Here is a 16,565-nt window from a genome sequence, read left to right as displayed (position 1 = left end):
TGAAACACACAAAAAAAGTAACGCAACCCAGGGATATGTCTGAAGCAGGGGTGTCAAACTAATTTAGCCCAGGAGCCACATTCGGTCTTCACCAAGTTGCTGACCCACTGACGTGCCATGCCATGAAAAGTAGAGGGAAAAATGTATTAATCTACCATGTTTTCACATTTTGCTATATCTGATATCTTTCTGATGCTGTCAAAATCTGCTAAATCTCCTTCCATCATTTTAGATTTTTTCTAGCTTTTAGTTAAGTATTTTTTATTTTTTATTTTACCTATACAAATCGTCTTAAATCGTCTTTCTATTATATACAGTAGTCTAATAAGACATTGTTTGCAACATATTTCAAAGGCCAAATTACACGTCTTATACTTTCATCACCAACCAATTGCATACCTCTAAAATGTGCTTTGAGAAAGCGATCAGTGTACATTACAATACAGTCTACCAAAATGAGAGAGCTTTGAATTCCAATCAAACGTAGTGGACCTGAGTCCTCTCCTGAGGCACACTAAGACCTCAGAACTACATGAAGAATATTAATGAAACCCCACCACGGCCAAGAGAGAAAGCATTTCCCAATAAGAAGATAGGGTGCTACACAGGCCCGGATTACCGAACTGGCACGCAGGGCACGTGCCCCCCGACCTCCAGAAGGCATATGATAGCAAAATGTGTAGAATAACAGGACATTAGCTTGAAAATGACTAAATGTTCTCTGAGCCTCATGGCAAAATGTGAACAAAAGCATGAGATGAGCTATAAACAGCAATTATTTTCAATGCCCCATGGCAAAAAGTATAGAATTGCAGGAAATTCGCTTTAAAACTGCAACATTTTCTCTTGGGAGGGGGACCCCAGACCCCAAATGCCATAGTCCGGCCCTACATCTACAGCAGGCTTAACAGTGTGTGTATGTGTGTGTTTGTACAGTATAGTTAAGCTTAAGGGTTAGGTGTATGGTTTAGGGGTTAAGGTTATGGTTATGGTTAATGTTTAGTGTTAGGTTTTTTTTGGAGTTAAGGTTAGGGTTAGGCTAAGGGTTAGGGTTAGGGTTAGGGTTAGGTTTGAGGTTATGGTTAGGGAAAATAGGATTTTGAATGGTCAAAATTCTTACTCTACAAAAACTCCAGAAATGTCACTAAAATAAAGCTGTGTGTGTGTGTAAGCACATGTGTATATGTCTGTTAGAGGCCGTGACCGTAGGTGTGCATCAATGCGCACGTGCGTCTGTGCGAAACCTCACTCCAACCGAGGGAACTTTAAGTACGGTTCGGTTCGCTAGCACAAACAGCTGCCAGTATTTACTGTACGGACGCACTGTTGTCTGTCTGACTGTGGTCGACGTTCCTGACCTCTGTTCTTTTGACCTTTCACCCCCCTCACAAAGCACTTTAAAATGCAGTCAGAGCTGCTGGAGGCACTCTCTCTCTCTCTGGGAGAAATAGTGGTGTGGGGGATGGGTGAACAATAATATATGGGCCATTTGTAAACAGCTGCCACCGAGGAAGCTGTGTTTGGGTTACAGTGAAAGGTTGTTGAGCCACCGAGTAGACAGAGGCAAATCATACAAAAGGGTAACTACCAGACAGAACGTCCACTGCGGAGAAGTAGCCTAGTAGGTACAAATATGACATTTGTTTGTGGTTTGACATAGAGGTCTTCACCGATATACACAAACCCGATAACCTGAGATCCGATCCGGTATGCGAACATGTCGGATCCAAAATTCAGTAGTTGACCCTTGGAAGCCGGATTGGATCAAGCTAGGTGGCTACCGACCTCGAATCTGCCTGAAAATATGTAATATACTCACCAGTGCCTAAATTATATTTGAAGAAGAAAGTATCCTGAGGAAAATAAATATCCTCTATAAATAACATTTGCTACACATGGCAGTTGGTTCAGTCAATAGCATTAATCTCTTAATGCTCCGCCTGTCTGCTTCTCTCGGTCTGGTTTGAGCTCTCCCTATTGTAAACTTGCAACATTGTTTCTATTGGGCGCTCACTGTTTCCCACGCCAAGGAGCTCGGAACAGACAGAGCAAAATGTTGCTATAGCCCACCGAGGTGCAGTGGTTACTTAGGCCTATCGGGAAGATTTTGGAAAGATGTTACAAATACAGTGATGAACTATTGCCGTTCGCAACGGATGTAAAACACTCTGTTGACTGTGTGAGATGATGAAAAAAAATGCAAACCTTTATAGGCCTACACTTGTGCACATCAGGCCAGGTACTTCTAAGAGTGCTCAAGCAAAATAAACATGAACAAACAAATGGCAAACAATTCACACAATGAAACAATGAATGTGCACAAACTAGCACTCCCTCATTTCGGACATATTTTGCATCGGATCTGGTCCACCTCGAATGGTATTGGATCGGGAATTTATTTTTTATTTTTTATGGCCGGGTTCTGTTGGTGTCAGATTAGAATTTCATGGATCCAGTTCGGTTCGGACCTCAATTTCAGGATCCGAGAAGAGCTCTAGTTTGACATTATTATGGCAATAACATTTTAATGAGGGTACTTGACCAACACATTTTTTACCTAAATGCTTAATAAAATTGGACTTTGGATTTGACATACAGTACCAGTCAAAAGTTTGGACACACCTACTATAATTTCAGTTTTTTTCTATATTTGTACTATGTTCTACATTGTAGAATAATAGTAAAGACATCAAAACTATAAAATAACACTGGTTGAGAGAATGTCAAGAAGGCAAAGGGTGGCTAATTTGAAGAATCTCTAATATTAAATATATTTTGATTTGTTAAACACTTTTTTAGTTACTACATGATTCCATATGTGTTATTTCATAGTTTTGATGAGAGTGTTGCACCTCACACATTCATTGGCATATTGCAATAAAACAGAAATACTGAGTTAATGTAGGTATATAGTGTAGTATATTTTATGAAAATATGTTCATGTTCATCATGAAAAGTCAAAGCCGAAGGGAAGTCACCACTTTTCTGATTTTCAATGGAGGTGGGGTTCAGAAGTTCCGTCTCAGGCAATCCGCACTACTGAGCAGAATGGCGCTACTGCGCACAAAGTTCAAACAATTTGTGGTAATTAGGTTTCACATTATTTACGAAAGGCATTTTGTACATTTAACTAAATGTGTAAGTATTTTATCATTTTTGACAGTAAGAAGTTAAAAAGGGAGATAGACACAGAGAGAAAAGTGTCCACAACACGGCTCGAACACCTGTTGCCGGGGGGGGGGGGGGGGCGTGTGTGGTCGGAGTTGGGAGTTTAGACCGCTACACCAAAGACTCCAACACAGCTGAAATTCTATTTGGAGTGAACCATCCCTTTACGTAAAAAAAAAATGGAAATGGGTGAAGGATTCTATCAAACTATGAGGGTGAGGGCGATGGGTCGGGAGTCTACGAACCTGTCCGTTTTCTTCTTCTCATCCTCCAGGGCCCGGAGGGTGTGCTGCAGACGGTCAGTCAGGATCTCCAGTTCCTGGGTCAGCTTGTACTCCTCACGGAACTGTTCTCCCAGCAGCACCAGGTCACGTGTGGCATCGTGCAACGGGATGTCGCTCAGGTACAGGCCTCTCCGCGTCAGGTCGTCCAGGTTCATCACACTGAACACACAATGTTGGTGACGCATCATCAGAGCCTGAACACTAAACAGTGGCTGAACACAACTCAACAGGGGCCGTTTTCAGCAGGGCACAACATATAATGAATTATGATTTGCATGTATACCCCACTTATAATAACTATAATAACTATCATCTTATAATGATTGACTAAATAAGTAATTTGGGTCAGTTGAAAATGTTATACATAAAGACACATCATAAAGGTGTCACGTTCTGACCATAGTTCTTGTGTGTTTTGCTTGTTTTAGTGTTGGTCAGGACGTGAGCTGGGTGTGCATTCTATGTTGTGTGTCTTGTTTGTCCGTTTCTATGTTTGGCCTAATATGGTTCTCAATCAGAGGCAGATGTTTTGTGTTGTCTCTGATTGGGAATCATATATAGGTGGCTTGTTTTGTGTTGGAGATTGTGGGTGGTTGTTTCCTGTCTCTGTGTTTTCTCTGCACCAGATAGGGCTGTTTCGGTTTGCCACGTTTTGTTATTTTGTAATTGTTGTAAGTGTTCACAGTTTCGTTTGTAATTAAACATGTTGAACACGAGCTACGCTGCGTCTTGGTCCGATCCCTGTTACACCTCCTCTTCAGACGAAGAGGATGAAGGCTGCAGTTACAAAAGGCTTGTCCTCTTATGAACGCAGGAGAGCTAGTTACTTTATTTTTCTATCCCTTTGTCCAGTATCAAGAGCTCAATTCTCTCATCATAATCACTTTCAATAAACTTCAATCAAATACATTTCAATGAAAGGTCTAACAGACACAATGCACTCTAGATGCCACGCTCTCTGATCTAGACATAGTATTCAGCTGTAATGACTTGCAAGACTGACTGAACAGGGCCAAACTGATACAGTCGCTGATGAAAAAGTGAAGTGTCTTTCCTCCTGTAAACAACAACACCAATGTTGTTTCACCACCTGCTGGCACCATGCAGGGACACTACTTTCTCTAGATGATCACTTGATAGAAATACGGTTTTACCAGGTTCCAATTATCTCCAAGTGTGAACTTGTTCACTTTCCTTCATTGATTTGAAAGGACATCTAGCCCATGCCAACCCAATGCTTCTGGTTGGCATGGGACAATACTTTCATGTTACACCTTTTAGTTTTCTTATTAAATGCTTTCAATATTTTACATGAATTTGTACAATTTATAGTTGGTTTGTGGTTTTTACGTCACTAAAATGTTGAACTATTGAAATGTGAACATATTGTCCCATATAAATTATGTAATTTATTGACGGTCCGTAACTAGCCCCATAGAGATAACCAACATGGTCAGTTTGTGGACATAACTTAAAATCAAACCCAACCCTCTGACATTTTGGGGGGGAAAATACTGACTTTATTACTTAAGTTATCATATTTACACTTTTTAGTCACTTCTGGGACTAGAAATGGTGTATATGACTATTACCAACAGGCCGTTTTCAACCAGAAAATGTGTTTTTTTTAACTAAATGTACTGCATTGTTAGACTTCATTAGCCTGTCTTATAAGACGCTCATAATGATGTGGACTGAATACAGTAACAGCTTGTTTGAGACATATTATAAACCTTGTTATAAAACAATATATAAATGGATGCTTTAAGTAAAGTGTTACCAAAGATTTTATAAATGGGACAATCTGTTGTTGCTACATCCAATTAATGATATATACCCATTGATTCTTGAAGAATATCACTAAATTCCTAATGAGCTTAGTTCAGCTGTGACACCTTGTCAGAACCCAAATAGAACCTTGTTTTACTCCAATGTTAGTAAACATTGCAAATGTAAACAAACACTGTATAGCCTAAAAACATGGTTAAAACTATAATTTTGATATAATGGTTGGTCAGTCATTGCATCCATAGCTCTGTCTATGAATCTGAGAGTAGTTACATTTTTCCAGACCCATCCCTCAGCTTTTTACCAAAACAAAGGCGGGGTGTCACTTTGTTATTGTTTCAACTGTAGATTTGCCCTTTAAGGCCAGACCATCTGCTGCACTACAGTAGCTGTGGTTTTGAATCCAATTAGGTTTCACACACCAACCAAGAGACATCCACCCCACGGCATCCATCCAGCACAGCCATCCACCCGAAGGCTAAGACGAAATCCCAAATGGCACCCTATTTCCTACATAGTGCACTACTTTTGACCAGAGCTCCATGTGCCCATTTGAACGCAGCCTAGAACAGCACATTGTCTTTGTCTAACGCCACAGCAGCAGGAAGTCAGAGACAGACTGAAACAGACAAACAATCTGGAACCAATGACGCCTCGTACTCTCAGAAAACCGACATGATCTTTAAGCTTTCCGTGCACTATGTAAGGAAAAGGGTGCCATTTGTGACTGGGACACAACCTTCAGACAGCACATAGTTTTCTAATTCCACAGCGGCAGAACCTGGGAGAACAGAGGAAGAGGATGTTCTCCGCCTCGGGCAGGTAGATCATCTGTCCCTTCAGCCTCAGGCAGCTGATCTCAGCACCAGTCAGCTCGTCCTCATTCTCCGAAGTCTCCACGTTCAAGAGGCCCTCCTGGAAGGACGTAATACACATGCACAAACAGACATAATCACACGCACATGTATGTATGCATGCACATGCAAGCGCAGACAAACACACATGAACACACAAGCAGCCAGGACACACAGAAAATATAAATGCAGCTTTCTATCCAGTTTTTTTTWTTTTATTTTGTATTATAAAAAAAATTCTGATGTAATTTTAACGTTAAATTAAAAAGCTAAATGTTTAATTAGTGAGTATTCTTGGCATACCTTGCTTCGCAGAACGAAGACAGTGTTGATGTGGGAGAGCATGCCTTGGAAGCTGAAGTCTATGTGTGGACGCACCAGAGAGAACACGGAGGGCAGGTTACAGATGCCCGGCTGGAGCTAAGGAATACAACAGCAAAACACTTCATAAGGGGGTCATACATGCTAATGACAAGTCTTAAAATACATTACAACCACATCATAATGCATTATAATTGCAGGCTACCTGTGAAGCCCATATCTGCAATGCATTATAAACACACTCATACTGAGTTATAATGTAGTCATAATGCAGTATAAGAGTAGTTATTTACACACATAAAATCTCATAACGTCCTATAACTAAATAGACATAAACCTGCGGCAGCACACGGAAGATGGCATTGCCGCACTGAGTGAGCATCAGGTCCCTGTCGAACATGAGGTGGAAGGGGAAGGCCTTGCAGAAGGTGTAGGGGCTGATCCGGGTCTCCTGTGTGCCATTCTCCTCGAAGCCGTCCAGATCCTCATAGAAGGCCTCCTTCTCCGAGTCCTTCTCCTCGATCAGGAACTTAATGTGGTCACACTCCTCACTCTTGTGCTGGATCACCTGGTGAAGGAAGAATGGATTTCATAAAGGGAGGAAGGTACAACCATAAAATTAGAATGAGTGCATGCTATGCTTCCTGTGTTAATATCCTGCTTTACGTTATAGGGACACTCAAAATGGCCGCCAGTCCACACATTATGGCAAGAGATAATGTAAGAGATACCGGTGGGTGGTTGGTAAACGCATAGACATCGAAATACTGTATGTCTTTATATAAATATCTAAGGTTTGGTGTGATGGTTTTAAACACAGTGATGTTCTTGTGAGGGTTACTGCCTGGCCACAACAAGTCCTTTTTAGTCTATACACTGACGTCAATGGCTTGACTCTGACGCACATGGTTGCCGTGGCAACGGCGGATAACATTTCCAGAAAAGCTGGTGTCACATTTGGAGGGTCTGTCAATTCAGCTCCCCCATTTAATTTTACGCTGAGTCTGGAAGAGAAAAAATACATACTGACATCTCTATCTCTGCGATATGATTAGGTTTGATAGTAGAGGTGGCTTTCTCTGAAAATGAGGAGGTATCTTAAGTGCCCAGAGACAAGATTTTTGAAAGGACTATCCAAGTCTATACCAATGGTGTATACTAATTCCACCTAGTATTTGCTGCATGGACTACTTTGCTATTAAGATTGTGCATAACTTATTCACATATCCCTAGCTTTAAAATTAGAATGACAGATATCAATAACTTATTCACATACTCCTAGCCTTAAAACTATCATCACACATATCAGTCTAATAATGGTTAGACACTTTAAAATATACTATCTTACACTATAACTACTAGCTATTTGTTAATTGCATTGTCACCTTCTGGGTGTACTAACATTCTGCCCCTTCCATAGACATCTGACCCAAGTCAACAGAGACCCACCAGCATCTCAACAAATGCCCACTGTGGGTGACAATCACCTAGCAGTTGCTAAGACCCAAACAACTCCTGAATTTTAAAAGTCGACCACTGTCCCATTTTGGACTGAAGGCAAGATCCCCAAGAATCCGAATAGCTACCAAGGCACCCAAAAAAACAGTGCCAGAGTTAGGTCTAGGTGTAGTTAGCATTGGCTCGCAAAACTACCTCTTAACTTCATTCATACTGAACACAGAGACATAGAAATGGTATCCACGAGTTCATCTGACTCTGGGGAACTTGATAAAGGGCCTCATTGCCAAAATCCTGAACTATCCCTTTAAGTAATAATATACTTATTTTCTTTGAAACAGCATACCTTCATTTCTATTTCTGTGCCGTGGATCTGTTGGGCCACCGTCTTGATGATGCCGATCACGATGTCCTGGAGCCCCTCCCTCTCCGAGTAGTAGTGCAGGATCAGATTGTTGCCCTTCTCCGCGTCCGTGCAGCGGAAGGACGGAGCCCTCATCCCAGGGTAGATGGTACCTAGGTGGTCGTGGAGGGCATCCAGATTCTGTATGGGGGTTGCATAAATGATTGAAACGGGAGTTTCTCTCCATTAAGAATCCACTTAGACTGGTCCCATATCGGTTTGTGCTGTATAGCCTACTCCTGTGGTCATTGTCATGCCAAACACTGTAGGAGTTGGCTACACAGCTTAAACAGACCAGGGAGCAGGAAAGGTTCCTTTAGAATAAGGTTGCATAACTCCAGTCCTCGCTCCTTTATCTCAGTTTCAACCCAAAGCGAAGCCCTACATTTTGTGTTTGTAAACAGAGGGTTTGGTCTTGGCAAATCTAAGCATTAAACTTTCAAATAGCTCTTTGTTGACTGTTGCTGGGTGCTATCGTCCTCCATCAGCACCGGCCTGTACCCTACCTGCACTAAGCTCTCTCTTAGCCCCTTACACTAAATCTGAATTTGTCCTGCTAGGTGACCTAAACTGGGACATGCTTAAACCACCTGACCAGGTCCTAAAGCAATGGGATTCCCTAAATATTTCTCAGATTATGACCAATCCAACAAGGTATGACTCCAAACACCCAGAAAAGGCTACTCTCCTCGATGTTATCTTCGCAAATAATTGTGATAGATATCAAATCAAATTGTATTAGTCACATGCGCCGAATACAACAGGTGTAGACCTTACAGTGAAATGCTTACTTACGAGCCCCTAACCAAAAGTGCAGTTTCAAAAATATGGATAAGAAAAAGAGATAAAAGTAACAAGTAACTAAAGAGCAGCAGTAAAAAAATAACAATATTTACAGGGGGGGTGCCGGGACAGAGTCAATGTGCGGGGGCACTGGTTAGTTGAGGTAGTATGTACATGTAGGTAGAGTTATTAAAGTGACTATGCATAGATGACAACAGAGAGTGGCAGTGGTGTGGAGAGGGGGGCAATGCAAATAGTCTAGGTAGCCATTTGACTATATGTTCAGGAGTCTTATGGCTTGGGGGTAAAAGCTGTTTAGAAGCCAGTCTGGTGTTTTCTGTAATGACCTTAGTGATCACTGTTTTACAGCCTGTAATGGCTGCTCAGTGAAATGACCTGTCCTGATTTGTCATAGACGCTTGCTCAAAAACTTTGATGAGCAAGCCTTCCTTCGTGAACTGGCCTCTGTAAAATGGTACAGAATCAGCTTGATCCCCTCTGTCGAAGACGCTTGGACCTTCTTTTTTGATATTTCCAAAGGTATTGTTCATAAACACGCCCCCATAAAGAAAATGAGAATTAAAAACAGGTTCAGCCCCTGGTTCAACCATGATCTTGCACTCCACCTCAAGAATTTAACCTTGTTCTGAACACCTCCAAAACAAAGGTCATGTGGTTTGGTAAGAAGAATGCCCTTCTTCCCACAACTGTTATTACTACCTCTGAGGGTTTAGAGCTTGAGGTAGTCACCTCATACAAGTACTTGGGAGTATGGCTATACGGTGCACTGTCCTTCTCTCAGCACATATCAAAGCTGCAGGATAAAGTTAAATCTAGACTTGGTTTCCTCTATTGTAATCGCTCCTCTTTCAACCCAGCTGCAAAACTAACCCTGATTCAGATGACCATCCTACCCATGCCAGATTACGGAGACATAATTCATAGATCAGCAGGTAAGGGTGCTCTCGAGCGGCTAGATGTACTTTACCATTCAGCCATCAGATTTGCCACCAATGCTCCTTATAGGACACATCACTGCACTCTATATTCCTCTGTAAACTGGTCATTTCTGCATACCGTCGCAAGACCCACTGGTTGATGATTATTTACAAAACCCTCTTAGGCCTCACTCCCCCCTATCTGAGATATCTACTGCAGCCCTCATCCTCCACATACAACACCCGTTCTGACAGTCAAATTATTTTAAAGGTCCCCAAAGCACACACACCCCTGGGTCGCTCCTCTTTTCAGTTCGCTGCAGCTAGCGACTGGAACAAGCTGCAACAAACAATCAAACTGGACAGTTTTATCTCAATCTCTTCATTCAAGGACTCAATCATGGACACTCTTACTGACAGTTGTGGCTGCTTGTGTGATGTATTTTTGTCTCTACCTTCTTGCCCTTTGTGCTGTTGTCTGTGCCCAATAATTTTTGTACCATGTTTTATGCTGCTACCATGTTGTGTTGCTACCATGTTGTTGTTATGTTGTGTTGCTACCATGCTGTTTTGTTATGTGTTGCTTCCTTGCTATGTTGTTGTCTTAGGTCTCTCTTTATGTAGTGTTGTGTTGTCTCTCTTGTTGTGTTGTGGGTTTGTCCTATATTTATATATATGTATTTTTTATTTATCCCAAGCCCCAGTCCCCGCAGCAGGTCTTTTGCCTTTTGGTAGCCCGTCATTGTAAATAAGAATGTGTTCTTAACTGACTTGCCTAGTTAAATAAAAGTTAAATAAAATAAATAAATACATTTGAATTACAAGGTCACCTCCCCCAAATCCAAAGATGAGAGGGCGGTCACAGAATTGTTTTGGCACTGTACAATTAAAATACAGGTCATATTTAACTAACGTTGAAGCATTCATGACATTGAAGAGTACATTGTTTTACATTCGTTTCTGTTAACTGAAGAAAGATTAAGAAGGGAACTGGAGTGCTTACCTGCAAGAATTCACGGACATTGGAGCCTAAAACACGCAGGATGGTGTCATACCCTGATTCTTGGCAAAACTCAAAAAACATCTTCCCAAACATCTGTAGGATACACCCTGCATCAATCTCTGCAAGATAAAAAAATATATATATATCCACTTGTTGCATACACCATCTCAGTCCCATTGGTAAAACTTTACAATAAGTTACCATTTATAAAGGGTTACCATATTTTAAATGTGTTCCCGTACAATTATGTTACGAATAAACTGGTTCAAATAATGTATCTTGTATCTCAAAACACTATAAAAAAAAACGTACTGAGAACTTTGCTTGCAGCAGCAACAAGGTCGTATGTTTTGGCATCTTCATATATGATTCTGACAAGGAACTGACCCTCTACATCGAGTTGCGCCTCCCTCCTGATAACAAGTAAGAAGAAAATAGAATTATTAGATATCATATTAATGTGATTATTACCTATGTAATAAAGAGGCTGTTGACAAGAGCATATGAGAACATATTTGTTGTCCTCTATAGTTCCATTAAAACTAGCTTCATAACGTTGTATGCTGTTGTTTCTGCCTGTGACTGACAGTATAGCGTCTTATATAGTTGTTATTAAGGCTTAATGAATGCATACATAAAGGCCTTCAGTAAAGTGACACCTACACTTATTGGGTCCAAACAAAAACAATCAGTAACACTTTACTTTAGGGGATATACATAAGCCATTCATAACACCGTTATGAAACCAGTCATGACACCTTCATGAATGTTGCAGTACCATTAAACTACCTTTGAGCATTAACTGCATTGTAGGATTATCTATATTTAGAAGCTACAATGAGAAAATRTATTTGGCATGCTAATAAATAAGACTGTTATATATCCTAATGAGGTCTATTTGACCTGATTACTGAGTTGATCTGAGAAAACAATACTGATTTGCTGTGCTGGCTAGCAACCACTTTTTCTGAGCATGTGATCAGCTGAACAAACACACCAAGCAATGTAAAAATGTAGTGAAAATAAGATTTCATTTTTCAATTGCTCTGAGCTGCAAGATCTGAAAATATAACCTAGCTTGAATAATTAGGCATGTAATAATGTTGAATTACGTCAGCCAAGATAAGGTTGAGATAACATTAAGCTGCAATATTTCTTGGGAGATAAAAATGACCAGATTCCTCAAAACACGTTTTTCGGAGAGGCAGCTGTGCATCTGTTCTTATAGGATGGGATGAAAGTCTGGGTCCTGGAAAGCGAAGACCGAGGAAGAAAAATAAATGTGGATCTTGYCAAATATTTGAGCACTTTGAAAAAAAGGGGATTGTTATCATAATGCAACAACATTCACAACCTCTCTTTATCACCACTATTATAAGGCTAATGAAAATTAATGATTGAGTAAAAATATGGCTCGCTCATAAGAGTGATGAAATTTAAGAATTAATTGATTCATTATATATTGTTTTCTTTTATGTTTGCTGGTGATTTATGGTCACATGTTTTAAGTTACAGATAGGCCAACTACCACTATATCTATATCTGCTGGTCATGTATCATCAGTGGAATATCTTGACATGGCCATTTGTTATCCACTCTGTTTAGCAATAGGGGGAGATTATTGATTTCAAAACTATAATATGGTTAATGGACATATTTTTGTCCATGTCCATGGACATATTATTATCCATGTCATATTAGTAGGTTACATAAAGTTGTGGTCAAGACAATGTAGTAAACAAAATTAAAGTGTAATAACAATGTAAAGTAACAGCAATTGTTATTACATRGTAATTACATAGGCAGTAGTGTAATTTGTTTTTTGTATTTTTGTATTTATTAAGCAACATTAAGGCAGTTATATACAATTTCAAMTATTACATGASATTACATTTCATAACACTTTTCACAACACATTAAGTGTCTGCCCTCAGGCCACTACTCTCCTACCACATATCTACAATACACAATCCATGTGTTCTGTGTAAAGTGTGTTACTACACAGTTATAGGAGCAACTTAATGTGAAGTGTTAATAACATATCTATGTAATGACCATATCTGCTAATTCTTTGTTTTGCTATTGCAACATGGCCACATTGAGTTTTTATTCTCATGTTCTGCTTTGAATTATGATATGCAAATGCCCTGTGTCATTCACAAATACAAAATTAATCTTTAAACTTACTTGATGTCTTCCCACACTTCTTCGCCATAATTTCTTAATACAAGTAGTTCCAAGGCGTGGTTGACAAAACCATACTAAAACGGAAATAAAACAGAATACAGAAAGAATAGAGAAACATAAATCTGAAAATACTGGGAATAACAAGTATGTAAATAAATGCCTTAGAGTGATGATAGTGTTATGATTCCATTGTAATTGCAACGAAAGGATGCTTAAATTGTACAACAGCAAATAATGTTTTAATTGATGCAGCATGATTATTAGAACGATAATATCGCAGTCGAATAACGAATTTCGGTGGTAATTTACAGTAAGAAACGTTAGCATGGTGAACGAATACTGTAGCCATAGGCTGATAGTTCGTTCTCATACGGAAAACACACCACTACACATCAAAATAGCCAAGGCAATCAAATGTCGCCGTGGGATCTAATATGTCGATGTTTACATACCATTTTTACGACCAGTTCTTCCCGATTCCCTATCAATGTAAGTAARCTGTTATGTCTAAATTATCACGGCACCTTCACAGTTTGCAGATGTTACGTTGCGTCTTCATTCCTGAAAACATTTCCCAAATTGACGTCGAATATGTCCAATGAGAGCGCAAGGAAAAAAATACTCACTCGGCAACCGACCACTGAGGAAGAAGTGAGGGTTGCCCGTTGAAGACAGMGTTGTTTATGAAAACAGTCCCATCAAACGTTTTATTTATCCACTGCAAAAGAAAGACTACAGAACGAAACCAACCTATTTAAATTCCACAATCAAATGATAGAAACAAATATTTGGTAGAATAGATTATAAACTGGGTGGTTCGAGCCCTGAATGCTGATTGGCTGAAAGCCATGGTACATCAGACCGTTTACTATAGGTATGACAAAAACAATTTTTTTATACTGCTCTAATTACGTTGGTAACCAGTTTATAATAGCAATAAGGCACCTTAAAGGGTTTGTGGTATATTACCAATATACCACGGMTAAGTGCTGTTTCCAGGCACTCCGCATTGCGTCGTGTTATAGCCTACTATTTTACAATGGTTTTTAGTTATAAAGAAATAACAAAACATGCCAAAAAGCTACTGTGTTGTTCAATGTACATGTATTCAGGTCAGAAATCCCGATCTATTCACAATGCTCCCAAGTAGGGGATTGGAGATTGCAAGAAGAGCCCTGTGGCTTCAGGCTATTCGGCGTGGGAGAGTGGCTTTGTGTGTGGAAAACGTTTAATCACAGGTAAGACATTTAACTTGTTTAGTATAATCCGTTTGTAACTCCACTCACTACTTGAAGCTGTATAGTCCATTTGTTTGTGTTGTTGGTTTTGGCTAGCTCAATGATCTGGCTAACACTTACTCACGTGGCTTCTAGCTCCATCGTGAAATGGGCAGTGGTGGAAAAAGTACCCTATTGTCATACTTGAGAAAAGGTTAAGATGCCTTAATAGAAAATTACTCAAGTGAAATTGAAAGTCACTCAGTAAAATACTGCTTGAGTAAAAGTCTAAAAGCATTTGGTTTTAAATATACTTAAGTATTGCAAGTAAATGTGATTGCTAAAATATACTTAAGTATCAAAAGTAAAAGTATAAATCATTTTGAATTCCTTATATTAAGCAAACTGGCACCATTTAATTTTTTTATTTACAGATAGCCAGGGGTATACTCCAACACTCAGACATCATTTACAAACGAAGCATTTTGTGTTTAGAGGGTCCATCAGATCAGAGGCTGTAGAGATGGCCAGGGATGTTCTCGTGATAAGTGCGTGAACTGGAGCATTTCCCWGCCCCGCTAAGCAGTCAAAATGTAACTAGTACTTTTGGTTGTCAGGGAAAATGTTTGGAGTAAAAAGTACATTATTTTATTTAGGAATGTAGTGAGGTAAAAGTAAAAGTAGTCAAAAATATAAATTGTAAAGTAAAGTACWGATACCCCCACAAAAAAAACTACTTAAGTCAAAAGTTTGGGCACACCTGCTCATTCAATATTTTTTCTTTATTTTTACTATTTTCTACATTGTAGAATAATAGTGAAGACATTAAAACTATGAAATAACACATGGAATCATGTAGTATCCAAAAAAGTGTTAAACAAATCAAAATATATTTTATATTTGAGATTCTTCAAATTAGCCACCCTTTTCCTTGACAGCTTTGCACACTCTTGGCATTCTCTTAACCAGCTTCATGAGGTCATCACCTGGAATACATTTCAAATAACAGGTGTGCATTGTTAAAAGTTCTTTATGCATTTGAGCCAATCAGCTGTGTTGTGACAAGGTAGGGGTGGTATACAGAAGATATCCCTATATGGTAAAAGATCAAGTCCATATTATTGCAAGAACAGCTCAAATAAGCAAAGAGAAATGACAGTCCATCATTACTTTAAGACATGAAGGTCAGTCAATCTGGAAATTTTAAAGAACTTTGAACATTTCTTCAAGTGGAGTCGCAAAAACCATCAAGCGCTATGATGAAACTGGCTCTCATGAGGACCGTCACAAGAAAGGAAGACCCAGAGTTAGCTCTGCTGCAGAGGATAAGTTCATTAGAGTTACCAGCCTCAGAAATTGCAGTGTAAATTACACTTCTCAGCATCAACTGTTCAGAGGAGACTGCGTGAATCAGGCCTTCATGGTCGAACTGCTGCAAAGAAACCACTATTAAAGGACACCAATAAGAAGAAGAGACTTGATTGAATAAAGAAACACGAGCAATGGACATTAGACCGGTGGAAATCTGTAATTTGGTCTCATGATTCCAAATGTGAGTTTTTTGGTTCCAGCCGTTGTCTCTTTGTGAGACGCAGAGTAGGTGAATGGATGATCTCCGCACGTGTGGTTACCACCGTGAAGCATGGAGGAGGAGGTGTGATGGTGTGGGGGTGCTTTGCTGGTGACACTGTCTGGGATTTATTTAGATTTCAAGGCACACTTAACCAGCATGGCTACCACAGCATTCTGCAGCCATACGCCATTCCATCTGGTTTGCGCTTAGTGGGACTATCATTTGTTTTTCAACAGGACAATGACTCAAAATACACCTCCAGGCTGTGTAAGGGCTATTTTACCAAGAAGGAGAGTGATGGAGTGTTGCTGTCACGGATTTCCCTGGTACTGCTGCTCATTCCGTTCACCAGCTCCGGAGGTCTACGTCACCGGCCTTCTAGGCGTCACTGAACTGGATCATTACTACCAACCCCGGACTGTCTTGTCTCATTACGCACACCTGGTTCCCATTCCCCGTGATTAGTATGTGTATATACAGTTGAAGTCGGAAGTGTACATACACCATAGCCAAATACGTTTAAACTCAGTTTTTCCACAATTCCTGACATTTAATCCTAGTAAGAATTCCCTGTCTTAGGTCAGTTAG

The 16,565-nt window shown here is 39.9% G+C and overlaps 1 protein-coding gene across 2 annotated transcripts in view; it reads right to left on the bottom strand.

Moving 5' to 3' along the window:
* gucy1b1 (guanylate cyclase 1 soluble subunit beta 1) overlaps positions 1–13,807 on the bottom strand; it is a 43,540-nt gene extending 29,733 nt beyond the window's left edge. Inside the window, exons 1-9 of one of the 2 annotated variants that reach the window (XR_011480801.1) lie at positions 13,640–13,807; positions 13,188–13,261; positions 11,313–11,413; positions 11,001–11,119; positions 8,220–8,417; positions 6,753–6,983; positions 6,398–6,514; positions 6,022–6,155; positions 3,414–3,611 (exon numbers count right to left, since the gene is read on the bottom strand). Coding sequence is in view for 1 of the 2 variants with exons in the window: in XM_023998361.3 (XP_023854129.1) it covers positions 3,414–3,611; positions 6,022–6,155; positions 6,398–6,514; positions 6,753–6,983; positions 8,220–8,417; positions 11,001–11,119; positions 11,313–11,413; positions 13,188–13,261; positions 13,640–13,642 (1,175 nt within the window). In the remaining variant the exon portion in view is untranslated. The remainder of the gene's footprint in view (positions 1–3,413; positions 3,612–6,021; positions 6,156–6,397; positions 6,515–6,752; positions 6,984–8,219; positions 8,418–11,000; positions 11,120–11,312; positions 11,414–13,187; positions 13,262–13,639) is intronic. The other variant, XM_023998361.3, reaches the window with a different exon arrangement.
* Positions 13,808–16,565: the final 2,758 nt, after the last annotated feature.

The sequence above is a fragment of the Salvelinus sp. IW2-2015 genome, linkage group LG13 (assembly GCF_002910315.2).
Source record: "Salvelinus sp. IW2-2015 linkage group LG13, ASM291031v2, whole genome shotgun sequence".
Taxonomy (NCBI): domain Eukaryota; kingdom Metazoa; phylum Chordata; class Actinopteri; order Salmoniformes; family Salmonidae; genus Salvelinus; species Salvelinus sp. IW2-2015.
The sequence above is the reverse complement of the archived record's forward strand: the minus strand, read 5'-3'. Positions and strand labels throughout refer to the sequence as shown.